Source organism: Camponotus vicinus, unplaced genomic scaffold, assembly GCF_025532165.1.
Source record: "Camponotus vicinus isolate PSW18456_S1 unplaced genomic scaffold, iyCamVici1.0 SCAF_5, whole genome shotgun sequence".
Taxonomy (NCBI): domain Eukaryota; kingdom Metazoa; phylum Arthropoda; class Insecta; order Hymenoptera; family Formicidae; genus Camponotus; species Camponotus vicinus.
In genome coordinates, this window is record NW_028141977.1 from 4,904,473 (window position 1) to 4,920,559 (window position 16,087).

The 16,087-nt window shown below is 36.4% G+C and overlaps 2 protein-coding genes and 1 long non-coding RNA gene across 3 annotated transcripts; 2 read left to right on the plus strand and 1 right to left on the minus strand.

Moving 5' to 3' along the window:
• Window positions 1–4,065: 4,065 nt before the first annotated feature.
• On the plus strand, window positions 4,066–6,335 carry LOC145971910 (uncharacterized). Its single transcript, XM_083100006.1, has 3 exons — window positions 4,066–4,184; window positions 5,165–5,333; window positions 6,053–6,335. Exons 1-3 carry the CDS (start codon window positions 4,066–4,068, stop codon window positions 6,242–6,244), a joined length of 480 nt encoding a protein of 159 aa, XP_082956132.1. The 3' UTR covers window positions 6,245–6,335.
• Window positions 6,336–7,444: 1,109 nt separating this feature from the next.
• On the plus strand, window positions 7,445–7,933 carry LOC145971655 (uncharacterized). Its single transcript, XR_014438918.1, has 3 exons — window positions 7,445–7,492; window positions 7,643–7,791; window positions 7,850–7,933. It is a non-coding gene; the product is annotated as an uncharacterized LOC145971655 (long non-coding RNA).
• A 52-nt stretch (window positions 7,934–7,985) lies between these two features.
• On the minus strand, window positions 7,986–9,274 carry LOC145971911 (uncharacterized). The gene is made up of 2 exons (XM_083100007.1): window positions 8,091–9,274; window positions 7,986–7,998 (listed from the first exon to the last, which is right to left on the minus strand). The coding sequence occupies exons 1-2, from the start codon at window positions 9,272–9,274 to the stop codon at window positions 7,986–7,988; spliced, it is 1,197 nt and encodes a 398-aa protein (XP_082956133.1).
• Window positions 9,275–16,087: the final 6,813 nt, after the last annotated feature.

Consider the following 16,087-nt stretch of genomic DNA (forward strand, 5'->3'; position numbering starts at 1 on the left):
ATTTTCTAATTTCTTTTCACATCACAATGCGATGTCGAGTCAGTGTCCCGTAAATTATAATAAGTGCATGTATAAGTCGTGCAAGAATGGAAAAATTTCGCATGGAAAACGGCTATTCAGATTCCCAATGCAAAAGGATTCAAGATGCAATATATGGATACGCAATACAGGTAAGTCTTTATGCAATAATTATATCTTATGTTTTATTTAAGTCATGTCTTGTCTTAATTATAGCTCCTTACGTACATCAAAAGATACAATTCATGAGCATCTGTGGAAAAAGCCAGTGAAAATTGCTATACTTACAATAATTATACTTACAAAAAGATATCAAGAATTGCAAAATACGTACAATTCGGATTAAATTTACATACAAACATTAAAGCACAAATAAGTTGCATATCACGAACACTTTAAAAGATATTTGTTCTGTAAAATACATATTATGTATTCGCGGGAAGACATAATTGGATTAACATTGTATACAATTTTACGTTGAACATTTTATAACAAGTTAAGCATGAAATTTTTTACAATGTTAATCAATTATGTTTTCCCTCAAATATGCACAATATGAAATGTGTTTGCAATGCGATGACACCCGATTGACCACGTCACTAATTAGCCAATTATAAAATCCTTTAATTGCTTGATTGCTGGTTACCTTAGACACAGGTCGATATAATTGCCTGTGATCAATCGCAACGTTGTCAAACAAGGCACTCCCTTTGCAATAACTCTTTTTTAAAATGTTTGTAATGTCTAACTTATGTATATTTTCAATGTTTTTATGTAAAGTTTCATCCGAAACATTATACAATAATATTTGAATTATATAAATAATTTGAAAAAAACAAATTCGTTACTTTTTAATATGTACATATTTATTTTTTAATATGTAATATTGATTGTTAATATTTTTATTATAAAACAATTAAAGAAAAATTAAAGCTATAAAGTAAAATTAAATACATTATAAAATATATTAATTACTATAAAAAAAAAAAATTGATACTGCGGGAATTCCAACTCATCGACCGCAGTTGCAAAAGTTTAATACGTGTTGTAGTTTAATAAGTCTTGTAATGAGACAACACAACTACGTCAATTCGCTCAACTTAATTGCTAAATGTATTTAACGTATTGTTGGGCGGACGCTCAATTTGAATTGCAAATTTTTCAGAAACTAAGGCCCATGTACTCAAACTCTTTTACAGTTTTCACAGACTCTATTCCCCTTCCCCTTCGAGTGAACTATGACGTATCTTATTTGACAGTTCTTGCCATCTTCTTGTTAATAATTATTAATATAATAAATGTACATATACAGGGTGTTCTATTTTAACTTGAACAGCAAAATACCTCAGAAAGTAAGTTTGATCGATAAAAATGTTTTAAACAAAAGTTGTAGGGTTCAGAGAGGGACATCTGATAGTGATATTAGTTTGACCTTGAATGAAGATGCCAAGATCATATGAAGTTTAACTTTGTTTTTTTTAAATGAAACTATTTTTCATTGCATATTCTTGTAGCTTATCTCGAGAACTTTCCAAAACACTATAATAAAGTATTTTTTTGTTAAATACTTTTCGAGTTATGAGACTTGAAATAATTTTTTAATTTTACATAAACTATAAAGTATCTCGTTAAATATTCATTTTTCAATGATCTTACTTCAATACTTTTATACACATAATAGTGAGAGGAATCAATTGATGCAAAGAAAACACATATTTTTTGTAATATGTAATTGTTAATTGCAAATTACATATTTTTCTTTAACTATTTATATTCTTTACACCATTGATTTCTCTCATTATTTTGAGTATAAAAGTATTGATTAAGATTATCGAAAAATAAATATTTTACGAGATACTTTATAATTTATATAAAATTAAAAAATAATTTCAAGCCTCATAACTCGAAAAGTATTTTACAAAAAAATACTTTATTATAGTGTTTTGAAAAGCTCTCGATATAAGCTACAAGAATATGCAATAAAAAATAAACAGTTTCACTTAAAAAAACAAAGTTGAACTTCATATAACCTTGGTACCTTCATTCAAGGTCAAACTAATGTCATTGTTAGATGTCCCCCTCTGAATCCTACAACTTTTGTTTAGAACATTTTTTCATCCGACGACTTTCTGTGATGTTAATCGAGGTGCACAATTAAAATGGAACACCCAGTATATACTTCAAGTAAACATGCATGTAATCGTAATTTTCATTTATTTTGTTATATTTCTGTTACAGGAAATACTAATTTGTATAAACTGTCTGATAATACCCTTAGAAAATTGGGATTATGTGAAGATCATTTCTCTGATACATCATTTACAAACGCAACAAAAGTACGATTGAGACGGGATGCTATACCAATTGCATATAACAACGCTGACTCGTAAATGAACAAAATATTAAAGCGAAAGAAAGACGTACAACAGTTTCTCCCAATAATGAAAACACAATAAAGGAACAAATGCTTCAAGAGTATACTCTGCGAACATACAAACCTGCAATTTTAAATTTTGATATGTCTGCGGAAGAGGAAGACGTAATGGAATGGGTGCATCTGGAGCCATCTATAGATCAAAATGTTAAATACAAAGATAATAGCAAATCTCAAATATATGATACTAGAACAACGCAAAACGCGCGCTTCGCGCGCGTCATTTATTCTCTTTTATTATACATTTTTAATGATATATGCACAAAATCATATAAGTCACAAACTAATACCAATATAATTGCAATTACTGCAAAAAAGCATTAATGCAACAAGATGTCATATCAATTTTTAAATTAAAATAAATTACATAGAACAGACATTTCACAAAAGTAATGATGTCAAGAATCAAAACATTTCATCAAAAGATAAAATTAAAAATGATGATACAAGATAAAAGTAGAGCGTCATGATATCAAATGTACAGATTGAAACATCTATTATATAATTTACTATAACACTACTTTGCGCGAGCTTCGCGCGCGCCATTTTTTCTCTTTATATTACTATATAATTCCTTAATTTATATACATACACACACACATACACACACACACACACACACACACACACACACACACACACACATATATATATACATTTTTGTTATTATATAATATATTATTTATATTTATATTATTATCATATTATTATTATTGTTATATATTTATTTTTTCAAATTCATTTCAATTGCGTAAATACCATATTTTCAAAAACTTTTCTATTCAGATTAATCTGTTCTCCTTTCTTTTAAGGTTCAATTATTGGTCCAATATTTATCATACATCTTATATATAGAAAGGAAGATGCATTATAAATTCTCGTCATTTGACTTGCATGCAATTTCATGTAAAATATTTTTTGTTTAATTTAGTGTTTTTTGTTTATTGATTTAATATTAGTTATCTTGTGCGACTACTCTTAGTGTTAATATCATCTCTTTCTTTGTTGAATATCCTGAATTTCTACAGAGCAATTATCATATTGATATATCTTTTTACTATGTGCCTTCAATAACGTAAGTAAGAAATCATATCATACATCTTTTTATTTATTCATTATTCTAACATAATTTAAATGTTTAAGAAAAAATAAAATGTTTAATATTCTAATTTTATACATTCTAAGAAACATTTATTGTACATATTTTTAAATTTATATCACATAAAATATAAATTCTACTGAATTATGTAATTAATATAAATTAATATAATACATTATCTTAACGCAATGAATCAACTTTGTAATTCTCAAAATTATTGATAAATTTTCCATTATTCTATCATAATTTAAATGTTCAAAAATGAAATATTTAATATACTAATTTTATACATTATTAAAGAACATTGATTGTACTAATTTTTTAGTTTTTCACATAAAATACAAATTTTACTAAATTATGTAATTAATTTAAATTAATATAATAAATAATCCTAACGCACATTAGAATTATAAACCTTTTTTTTTGATTATTTAATTTTCATTTATAAACAATGATTTATTAGATATATACTTTATAATCAATCTTTTTCTTCCTTTAGAATATTTATAAAATTATGACTGAAAAAGATATTCCTAATCCCGTAATCAATGAGGATGACGAAGATGTTGATCCAATAAGTTCATTTTCCTCAAATGAAGCTTTGGATAATATCAAAATATTTGATTCAACTGTGTAAGTCTATTTTAATTATTTGGGGTTCACAATATTAGTTTAATTTAATAATGAAATTTTTATATTTTCTTTTTTGAATTTATTTTATTTTGCAAATTTAGTTTAAAATATGTTAATTCAAAATTTCTTATTATAAATTATTCTCATTTTTCCAAAAATTTAATATAAAGCATAATTTTAATTTAAACAATAGAAAATATCTTTATTAACCATAAACAATACCATTCTCTAATTTTTAAATTTATATACATATTTTCTTACTTTATATTAACACTTCTTCCTACATTTTTTTCTTTATATTAACATTTTTTTTAAATATTAATTTAAAAAAAATGTTAATATATAATATATAATAAATGTTAATATATAATATATAATAAATTAATATTTTTTTTCTTTATATTAACATTTTTTTTAAATATTAATTTAAAAAAAATGTTAATATATAATATATAATAAATGTTAATATATAATATATAATAAATTAATATTTAAAAAAAATGTTAATGTAAAGAAAAAAATGTTTTAATTTAATTTAATTTAATTTACAGTTTTAGTTCAAATTTTATTAATTCAATTTTTATTAATGTAATTTTTTATTTTTCCTAAAATTTATATTATAATAAAAATAACTAATTTAACAATTACAAACATTTTTATTAACAATAACAATAACAATAACAAATACACAATAAAATTCTATAATTTTCTTATTTTTGCGGAATAGATTCAATAAAATAATAAATTAATTCTTCTATTTATTATTAGTTATTTATTATTTCTATTGTCATTTCTATTTATTATTAATTATTATAGTTCTCCTTATTTTTTATTTTATTCAATTTTTATTAGCATAAATTAATTGCATTTTTTCAAAAATTTATATTATAATAAAAATAATTAATTTCAAAATTAATTTACAAACAGTTTTATTAACAATATACAAATCATTGATCATTTTTATTAAACACTTTATATAGCGAAGTTATTGGTTATGTGGATGGAATAGATTCTTCCCGTTTTGTTGGAACTAATAATCAATATAAAATTTTTAAATTTTATTTAAATAATGGAAATGGACGACGTATTCAAATTATAACTTGGAATGATGACATCGACGAAATTGAACCTTTAATAAAAACCAATTTTGTAAGTGTGTTAAGTATTTTTTTATTATATTATATTAATTAAAAAACTTTGTTTATAATTATTATGTTCATATACGAGTTGCCCTACAAGGATTTACGTAATAGTTATTAATTAGTATTAATAAATTATAAATAATAATTAGTAATCGTTTCATTATTTTTAAAATATAAAATATTTAAAAATAGTTCCATTATTGCATGTTAATAAAATTATAAAATCTATTGTTTTAATATATTATAACAGTTTTTAGTGCTGTATGTGATATACAGGGTGCCCCATTTTAACTTGGACAGTAAAATATCTCAAAAACTAAGCCCAGCAAACAAAAATGTTTCAGACAAAAGTTGTATGGTTTCGAGGGTGCCATAAGATGGTACCATTGGTTTGACCTTGAAGAGTCATTTGAAGGTCACGTGAAGATCACTTCAATTTTTTAAAATGGAACACCCTATATATTTTTGCACATTCTTGTAGCTTATCTCGAGAGCTTTCCAAAACACTATAATTAAGTACCTTTTCGTTAAGTACTTTTTGAGTTATGAGGCTTGAAATAATTTCTTAATTTTACATAAACCGTAAAATATCTTGTAAAATATTCATTTTTCAGTTATCTTATCTTAATACTTTTATGTACAAAATAATGAGAGGAATCAATTGGTGTAAAGAAAACACAGTTGTTTTTAAGAAAAAATATGGAATTGTTAATTGCAAATTAGCAGATCGGCCATCAATTGCGTGGATGTTGTTGCCCGCCAACGGATGCAAGTAACGCAGCGGCGTATTACTTGCTTCGTCAGATTGCGGCCTTGCGGTATCCAATACCGTTGACGTACCATACTGAGCGTCAGTTGGGTGCCCCCATGCAAGGCCCGCAAGTGACAAGCTTCGACCACAAGGCTGGTGAATTTTGACAAGGAGGGCAGGCTAATAGGATGACGCTCGTCCACCATGAGAGGGGCGTGTTTGATTCGACCTCCGACCCGCAAAACGCCTTCTGAGTCCAGAAACGGTCTAAGTGCAGTAAGTGGGCTTTTCTTAGGAAGGTTGGCCTTAGCTGAAATCAAATTCAGTTCAGATTTAAATTTTTCAGTTTGAACTAGACGGATCCAGGTCCTTTCCGCGCTCTGCAGTTCCATCGCTGACAAGGGGCGTATGTCCTGAAATGCCCGCTTCGGAATGTCCGTGGATTTAGTACGGATTCCACTCGGTAACCATCGCCTACATCATGCTGTCACTCTAAGGAATCGATGTAACCTGGAAAACCGAGCTAATAAGGGACTTTCCTCAGGGTCTGTGTCAGCCGTCGTCATTAAAGTCATGACTCGAGTCTCAATCTGGTTTTCTTCCAGAGGTGTCGCAGCTAGCGCTTTAGTTAGCGGTTCTCGCTCATGAAGGAACGGGGGTCCCTGCCACCACAGGGTGTGCTCCACCAGCTCACCGGGCTGAAGGCCCCGCGTAGCACAATCCGCCGAGTTATCTCGTCCAGGTAAATGATTCCAGTGAGCGTCTGGGACCAGTCTCTGGATTTCTGCGACTCTGTTGGCAACGTAAGTCTTCCACTTACTCGGATGACCCCGTATCCAGCCAAGGGTGACCGTTGAGTCTGTCCACAAATACGTAGGTATCCCTTGGAGCTCAAGGATTTTGACCGCGTGGTTGACCAGCCGAGCCAATAGTAGTGCTCCACATAGTTCCAGCCTGGGTAGTGTCACCTGCTTGACGGGAGCAACCCGGCTTTTCGCAGTGAGTAAGCTTACCCTGGATTCGTAGCCCTCTTCTGTTTTTAGATAGAGAACGGCGCTTAAGGCCCGCTCCGAAGCATCCGAGAAGCCGTGCAGTGTCCGTAGGCCGCAGGAGGAGCTCTTGGCGATCGCCCGAGGAACCCGGATTTTCGTCAGCAGGGGCAATTCTGTTTGGAATTGACGCCATCGGACTGCCTCGCCCTCCGGTAACGGAGCGTCCCAATCGAGACCCAGCAACCAAGTGGTTTGGATAGTAATTTTAGCTTTGATGATTACAGGGGTCAACCAACCTAGAGGGTCAAATAGGCGTGCTGTATCAGATAAAATAGTGCGCTTAGTGATGGCGGATTCGTGGAGAGAGGTTACGGAGAAAGAGAAACAATCCTCGTCCGGATTCCATCTCAATCCCAGAATGGAGTGAGTGTCCTCGCCGAGCGTCCAGGTTACGGGTTCCTGCCGCAGTCTATCCTCTTTGGGAATTCCACCTAGGATACGCGGGTCGTTCGCGGTTTTTAATGGGAAACCGCCCGCCCTGCACAGCTCCAACAGTTCACTTTGTAATTCCAGAATCTCTTCAATGCTGTCGGCTCCTGAGAGGACATCATCCATGTAAGTGTCGCGAATCAGGCCGCTGCTCCTTTAGGAAATCGCTGACCTTCATCCTTAGCAAGCTGCTGTAGCGTACGGATGGCTAGGAATGGGGCGCAAGCCAACCCGTAAGTCACTGTGTTAAGACGAAACTCTGAGACTTCCTCATCTCGATTTTTTCTTCAGAGGATCCGTCTCGTGGACAAGTATCTGACGGTACATTTTCTCCACATCTGAAGTCAACACAAACCGGTGCCACCGCCAACGGAGGAGAATGTCCTGCAGCGCAGGCAGTAAATTTCTTCCCACCAACAGATGCTGGTTAAGGGAAATCCCTGAGGAAGTGAGGGAAGAGCCGTTAAAAACGACTCGCAGACGAGTTGAGACGCTGGATTCCCGAAGCACTCCATGATGGTGGAGGTAGCACATTTGTCTGGGGTTGTGAGTAGCTGGATCCAACCGACTCATGTGCTGCAACTCTTCATAAACGCCCATGAACTCCGTGTACAAGTGTCTAAATGTTGGTTCTTTCAGGAAGCGATTTTCTGTCCTTTTGAGTGATCGTTCAGCTGCTACGCGAGTCTCCGAGAGGTCGAGCAACGTTCTCCTGAGTGGTAATCGAACGATATATCGACCATCTGGATTGCGAGTATGTGTAAGAGCGAACAGATCCTCGCACTCTTGCTCCTCCGGCGTAAGAGACGAGGAGGAGGAAGGCCATTCTTCCTGTTCCCAGAAGGACCGAACGAGCTCCGAAAGTGATTCTGCTACATTGCACTGGTGAGTAGCAACATCGTAGTCCGGTCCAGTTGCTTGGATTTTTCCGGATAGAATCCACCCGAATATCGTTTTCTGCGCTATAGGTTGGTTCTGAGTGCCCTTGCGCAATCCCTCGAGTAGGATGGTGGGGTAAATATCCGCACCCAACAGGATGTCGACTGGATCTGTGGAGTGGTTCAAATCTGGGTCGGCTAGGTCAAGATCACGGAGGTGAGACCATCTTTCCAGAGTTGTGCTGGCAGGATTAGTGTAACCCGTGAGGCGCGGCAAAACTAAAGCGGTCGTAGTCACCTCGCAGTCTCCTGATCGTGAAGACACGCGCAGAGATATACGGCCCCGGGCGACACCGGTTCTCTGTCCTCCGACCCCAATTACCATCACAGAAGCGCGTTGGCGTGGTAAGCGCAGTCTTTGTGCCAGGCGTTCTGAGACTATCGTCGCCTCCGAACCTTGATCAATCAGCGCCCTTGCCTCCTGGGGATTTCCGAATCGGTCTGAGATCGTCACTCGAGCAGTAGCCAGCAACACTGACGAGCGACGAGAGGCATTGTAGGCGGAGAGAGCGGTTCGTCCGACGTTCGCCTCAACTGGTGCCTTCCGGAGAGCATCGTGAAGTGAAGTATGGTGCTTTTCTCCGCACACAGCACACAATTTCTTTGACGCGCAATTACTAATTGTGTGTTTTCCCAGGCAGTTACCGCAAAGGAGCTCGTTATCGACGAAACGTTTTCTTTCCGCTGCCGATCGTTTTTTATAGTCGTCACACAACATCAGCAGGTGGTCTTTTGCAAAGGCCACATCGAGCGGGAGCTGAGTCGCGTTTTTGAGCATGGTGATTACGTGCGCTGCGGTTCCCACCGTCCGACGCCTTGTGTGACGGGGCATCCGCTTTCGACGGCTGAACGATCTCCAACGTTTGGAGTCGGCGCTCTAGATATGACTTTAACGCGGAGAAGGCAGGCGGTTCCGGAGAATCGCTTATGGAGTTTTCCCATTCGCGTCGCGTTCGAGCATCCAGTAGTTCCGTAATAAAGAATACGAATAGATCTTCGCTAGTTGAAACAGGACGCCCGATACTTTCTAGAGTTCCCGTGGTCGAGGATGCGCCGTTGATAATTTTACGCAACTCACTCGCGGACTCCGTTTTCATCCTTTGAAGCGACGCAAATTTTGCTAGACACGATCGCACTAGAAGTCTTTTATTCTCATATTGGTCGCTGAGTAGTTTTCAGGCTCGAGAATAATTTTCGGCAATAGTCGGGAGGTTTTTTATTAAACATTCGGCTTCGGCTTTCAGGCTTACCTTTAGGTAATGGAGTTTCTCTACATTACTGAGGCTGTTATCGTTGCCAACGATGGGCTGGAATAGGTCTCTGAAGGAAGATCTCTTATTCTTTAACACAAATAATTATTTAAAAAACAACAATTCTCTAATTACGCATAGAAATTAATTATAAGTACGTTATTTCCACTCGTTTTGCCTGAGACTTTCCGTTCGACACCGTTAATGACTCTGATTCTAGCGCGATCTAAAGCGGGATTGCGAGATAGACTGCGCTGAGCCCTCGCAGGAGCGTCTACTTATCTCAGCTCAAGTTCTGGAAGCTTCTTTACCGTCTAGAATTAAAATTTCATATCCGGGGGTGCGCGTATGGAAGCTTCCAGAAATCAGGCTGGGATTCGCCGAATCGAGAGATAGAATTTCACTCTATCGAGGTTGTGGCGATACTTTATTGGTTACTACGTCACAGTGATCCGCGATCAGCCCAAAAATCGTTTGCGCAGCGCACTCAGGACGCGCGCTTGATCTTGCGCACGGCCGCGCAAACGTTACGCGATCTTTTTAAATTCGTGTAACTGATTGAGACTTGTTTTCGCAACAATTATATAAGTAAGTTTTATATTTAATTATATAAATTACTAAAAAGAACTATTTTATAGTTGTTTCTTTTTTCATTTTTTTGGTGGTTAGCTATCCAGTCGATAGAGAAATAATTTCGTTCAATTTTATGTACTCAAATAATCCTCTCGAAAACGAAAAAATTCGAATCTATTTATATTTATTTAATTATATTTTCCGTCATACCTTTGTATTCTCAGTTATGAAATTAGCTTCCATTCTAATTTTGATGCTTTTCTAATCAATATAATTCAAATTTGAAATTTTTTAAAACGTTAACATTTCAATGTTATCTAGTTTTGATTTCAAGTTTTAAATAGTTAGAGACTATCTTTTAGTTATATTTATATGTGTACACACCCATACAAATACTCAGACACACACACACACACACACACACACACATGCAAATATACGCAACACGAATATTCACCCACAAACATTAAAATGAAGATGATTATGTTGATGATGATAATGATATTGCTGATGATGATATTGCTGTTAATATTGATGATGTTGTTGTAGATGATAATGATGACAATGATATTTCTAATAATAATGATGGTAATGTTTTTTTGTAGAAATGCATTTTTAAAGTTTAATAATTAAATTTCAATGACTCTTTATTTGTTTGAATATACAAAATATATTTTAATAAAATAGATACACATACTTTATATATATGTATATATATGTATATATTACACACACACACACACACACACACACACATATATATATAAAGTATGTGTATCTATATATATAATATGTTTTTGTTTTTGTGTCTGCATGTGTGTCTGTTTTTCTGTGTGTGTGTGTGTGTGTGTGTGTGTACACTATTATATATTAAACACATACTTTACTACTAATTCTAATATTAATATTTTAAATATATTTTTTTAAAGAATTGAGAGTGTATATTAAAACGAACTTCAGTGAAATGTTCAATAACAAATTGAATAAAATTATTGGATATGGATCCATAACAGACGGAAATTTTAAATTAGAAGTTCATATTCTAAATTTCAACAATGAAGAATATTTAAACTTAAATTTAAATAAAGGAGACAAAATTGAAATTATTGGAATACTAAGTAATGCAGGTATCTAAATTAAAATTTATTTATTTTATAAATTAATTAAAAAGTATTAATACAATTTGCATAACATATGAAGTAATAAATTTTATTTGCTTACTAATCTATAATATATAATATAATATAAATATAATATAATATAAATAATACATCGAATTACGCTTATTTTTCTTTTTCCTTTATAATTATTTTATTAAATTATTTTTTTGAAAAAATTTTATATATATATATGTATACACAATTTCTCTTTGAATATAGTTGATCCTCCATATTTAAATGTCACCAATTTTACCGATATTACAAAAATTGACGGACATATGGCTTTCTATATTATTAAAGGCCATAAGAACACCAAAAAAGCGTATGTTTCAAGAAAATTCAGAAGAGGTAAATTTTCCAAAATAATTTTTTTACATTTTAAAAAATTAAATAATTGATTGATTGATTGATTGATATCTTTATTCGTCCCCTTGGGGATTGAAGGCGCTTTTTCGAGGAGCGTACCCGAACCTCTTACAACCTTTTCACAGAATAAATACAGAATCATGCAAATCCAACTAAACCAAAAGAAAATACAAAGAAAATATAAGATAAAAACAAAAAATAAAAATGAATACAATATAATACAATAAATCAAGGTGTAAATAAAGATAAAGAAATATGGAAAAAATAAAAATAAAAATAAAAATAAACTAAAAATAAAACTAAAAATACACCATAAATCGTACAGCAGAAACCTAACACCTATGCTGTAATTCACCGCGCCAGGGAAGACAACGCTTATCCGACAACCGCTCGCTTTGCTTACTACTAACTTATTACTATCCTCGGCTTATGTCTGCCTTACATTCTAACTTACAAACTACCCTATCTAACCTAACTAAGAGAGAGAGAGATCTATCCCTAACTTTCGACTTCCGGTCCCACATACTCCACATATTCTCCTTCACTCCACACACTCCCCTCCATTCACCATACCCTCTCCTTCCACCTCTGCTCACTGCTCCCCCTTTTCCATCTCTCTTTCACTCTCTATCCCCCTCATCCACCATTCCTCATCCCCTTCCTGACCCAAAATCTCTTCCATTCTTTCCCACCAATTCCCCTCTTTTCCTTCTCCTCTACATTCTCCCAGTACATGTTCCCATGTCTCCTCACCCCCCCCCACATCGCCTACACTTCCTCCTTTCTTCTGTTTCCCAATATCTCGCTCCTCTCATCTCATTATTCAGCCTAAACCTTATCACTCTCCTCCATCTACTCTCCCCCCATCCCTTTTCCAAATATGCCGGTATTCCCTCCTCTTTCACCTCCCCATACCATCTATTGTACCTTGAATCTCTAATCCTTTCCCATCTTTCCTCCTTTTGCATCTCTCTATCCCTCTGCTCCTATCCATCATATACTTCTTCTCCCCTTCCTCTTTTCTCCTCCATCTCTTTCACTCCTTTTCCCCTGTCCTCAAAAAATTTTCTCCTCTCCTCTTCCCACCCTGTCATTTCCCCTCCCTCTCTTATCTTCCTCTTCATTTCCTCAAAGCATCTCCTCGCTAAGCCTCCACCTCTCCCTTCTTCCAGCTTCTTTTCAAATCCTACTGCCCTTTTCCCCGTCCCTATCCTAAACTTCTCCTTCCCAGTTTCCTCCCTTACCATATACCCCGGTGTGCACCAGTCTACCCCTAACGTCCACCTAATCCATCTTTCCTGCATTGCCTCCACCTCTTTCCATTCCCTCCACCCCCATATTTTTGCACCAAACTCCATTACCGTTCCTACCAACCTTTCACACAGCCAAATTCTTCTTTTCCAATCTCCCGTAAACCTCCTTTTACCTATCCCCCACACCTGTCTTATCACTGCCCCTGCCTTCCTTACCCTGTCTTTCACATGCGCCTCCTGTCCTCCGTTCCTTTGCATCTTATATCCTAAATATGTGAATTCCTTCACCTCCTCTATCTCTTTCCCCTTCCATCTCCACTTTGCCGTCTTCCTCCTCCCTCCTCCTTTTCTAAACCTCATAACTTTCGTTTTCCCCACATTTACCTCTAACCTTTTCCTATCCATATACCCCTCTAATTTCCCTAACATGTGTGCCATCCCCTCTTCATTTTCTGACAACAGCACCATGTCATCCGCATATGCCAAGCAATAAATTTTTTCCTCTCCTAATTTCACCCCTCCCCATCCACCCCTTCTCAACACCTCCTCCACATCCGCTAAAACTAGGTTGAATAAATACGGACTCATTGGACATCCCTGCCTCACTCCTCTTGCTGTCCAAAAATTCTCTCCTAATTTCTCTCCTACCCTCACTCTACTCCTTGTCTCCCTATATACCTCTTCTATCCTAATCCTTAATCCTTCCCTTAATCCTCTTCCCCTCATTGCTTCCACCAACACTTCCCTGTCCACTGAGTCAAACGCCGCCTTTAGATCCACAAACGTCGCCACCACCATTCCACCTTTCCGCTTTAGCTGCCTATTCACCAGAAAATTTAAAACATAAATATTGTCTATTACTCCCATCCCCTTCCTGAAACCTGTCTGATTCTGAGGTACCATGTCTTTTTCCTCCATCTCCTCCTTCAACCTCTCCGTTAACACCCCCACATATATTTTGTATAGCGTTGGCATCAACGTTACCCCTCTATAGTCCTCTACCTTCTCTCCTGCTCCCTTTTTCACTAAAGGAACAATTATTCCATCCTTCCACTGCTCCGGCCACCCTTCTCCCCTCCAAACCCTGTTACAGAAGCCCCAGATCCATTCATCTATCCTTTCGCCCCCACACTTCCATACCTCATTTGGCACCCCGTCCGCCCCCGCCGCCTTCCCCTTTTTCAACTTCTCCAAAACATACCTTATCTCACTTCTCCTCAGATCCTCTTCTCCATCCTCTGCCCTTCCTCCCTTCCCTCCTCTTAACACCCTACTTTCTACCCCTCCTAACAACTTCATAAAGTACTCTCTCCATTCTTTCCCTTCTATCCCCTCATTTACCCCTTTTCTCCTTTTCCTCTCCTTATTAACTATCCCCCATCCGTCCCCATCCTCCCCTTCCGTCCTTACTTTCTGCGCCTCTTTAATCCATCTCTCGTTTTCCTCCCCTCTTTTCCTTTTACATAGCAACTTGTATTCCGCTCTCTCCTTCCTATACCTTTCCCCCTCCCCTCCCCTTTTCCCCCACTCTCTTAATGTTCTCCTCACTTCTCTCCTTTTACCCTCACATTCTTCATCCCACCATCCTACCCTTTTCCTCCTCCCACTTTCTCTTTCCCCCTCCTTCAATTTCTCTCCTATCTTCCCTATTTTCATTTCCAACTCTTCATCAACTCCCTTATCTCTCATTAATTCCCAGTCTATCTCCTCTCTTATTTTTCCCCTCCTCCTGTTGTCCATCTCCCCCCTTCTTTCTTTACTTTCCCACCCTCTCCCCTTTGCCCTTTCTCCTTTTCCTTCTAAAAATACTACCACTGGATGATGATCCGACTCCACGCTATCCCCTACTTCCATCCTGACCACCCTTTTCCTTACCTTTTCCTCCCCTACCACATAATCAATCACTGATTCTCCTCTTCCCCCCGTATATGTAAATTCCCCCTCTTCGTCCCCTTCCACCATTCCGTTCAGTATTCCCCATCCCCTTTTTTCTAGTCCCCCTATCAATTTCCTTCCTTCTTCATTAACCTTTCCATCTTTTGATTTTCTTACTCTTCCTTCCTCCTCACCCTCCTCTACACCTCCTCCCAACTTTCCCGTCCTCGCGTTAAAGTCACCCCCTATTATTGTCCATTTGCTTTCCTCCTGCTCCTCTAGCCATCCCTCCAACGCTTCTAGCTTTTCCTTCATATCTCCCTTCACATACACTCCTACTATCCTCCATCTTTCTTCGCCCACCCATACTTCTACTGCCAACACCCCTTCCTCTTTTTCCTCTACTTCAACAACCGAGACTACTCCCCCCTCCTCTTTTACTCCAATAATTATCCCCCCCATCGGTCTTCCTTTTTTACTCCTTTTCTTCGCTAATTGTCTCTCCCACCTATAACCCTTTGGTAACATTCGCTTTACCCTGTCCCAGCCTTTCCCATCAACCCAAGTTTCCACCATTACTACAATCTCCCATCTCTTAATTTCTTTCCAAAACCTTTCCTCCTTATTCTTTACCCCCGCTACATTCCAGAAGCCTACTTTCCACCCCTCTCTTCCTCTATCCCCTTTCCTCCATCCCTCTCCTTTTCTTTCGCCCTCACTCCTATCCTTTTCCCTCTCTTTCCTCTTCGTTTTTCTTCCCCCTTCATCTCTATTCTCCCCCTCATAATCTATTCTAACATCTTCAGCTCCCCATTCACTACCTCTCCTTTCCCCTTATCCATTTCTTCTCTCCTTAATTCCCCCTTCCAGTTCCTAAGTCTCCCCTCCTCTTCGTCCCATCTCCACCAACACTCATTGATTCTGATTTTTCCGTACCCTGTCCATACCTTATTGCCTTTTTTCCTTTCTTCCTCCGCTATTTCCCCAATTCTCCATTTCATCCTCCTCTCAGCCCACGTTAGATCGTCATCTATTCTCTGATCTTTTTCCCCTTTAGCTCCTTCTTTTTCTCCATCATCTGTCTCTTCTGCTCCCTGCTTCCTAGCCTTACCAC

Excerpts from the sequence above, each read along its gene's own strand:
- LOC145971910 (XM_083100006.1), top strand. The coding sequence starts at position 4,066 with ATGACTGAAAAAGATATTCCTAATCCCGTAATCAATGAGGATGACGAA. Across the intron at positions 4,185-5,164 it reads AAAATATTTGATTCAACTGT|CGAAGTTATTGGTTATGTGG; the intron begins GTAAGTCTATTT and ends CACTTTATATAG. Across the intron at positions 5,334-6,052 it reads CTTTAATAAAAACCAATTTT|ATCGGCCATCAATTGCGTGG; the intron begins GTAAGTGTGTTA and ends GCAAATTAGCAG.
- LOC145971911 (XM_083100007.1), bottom strand. The coding sequence starts at position 9,274 with ATGCTCAAAAACGCGACTCAGCTCCCGCTCGATGTGGCCTTTGCAAAA.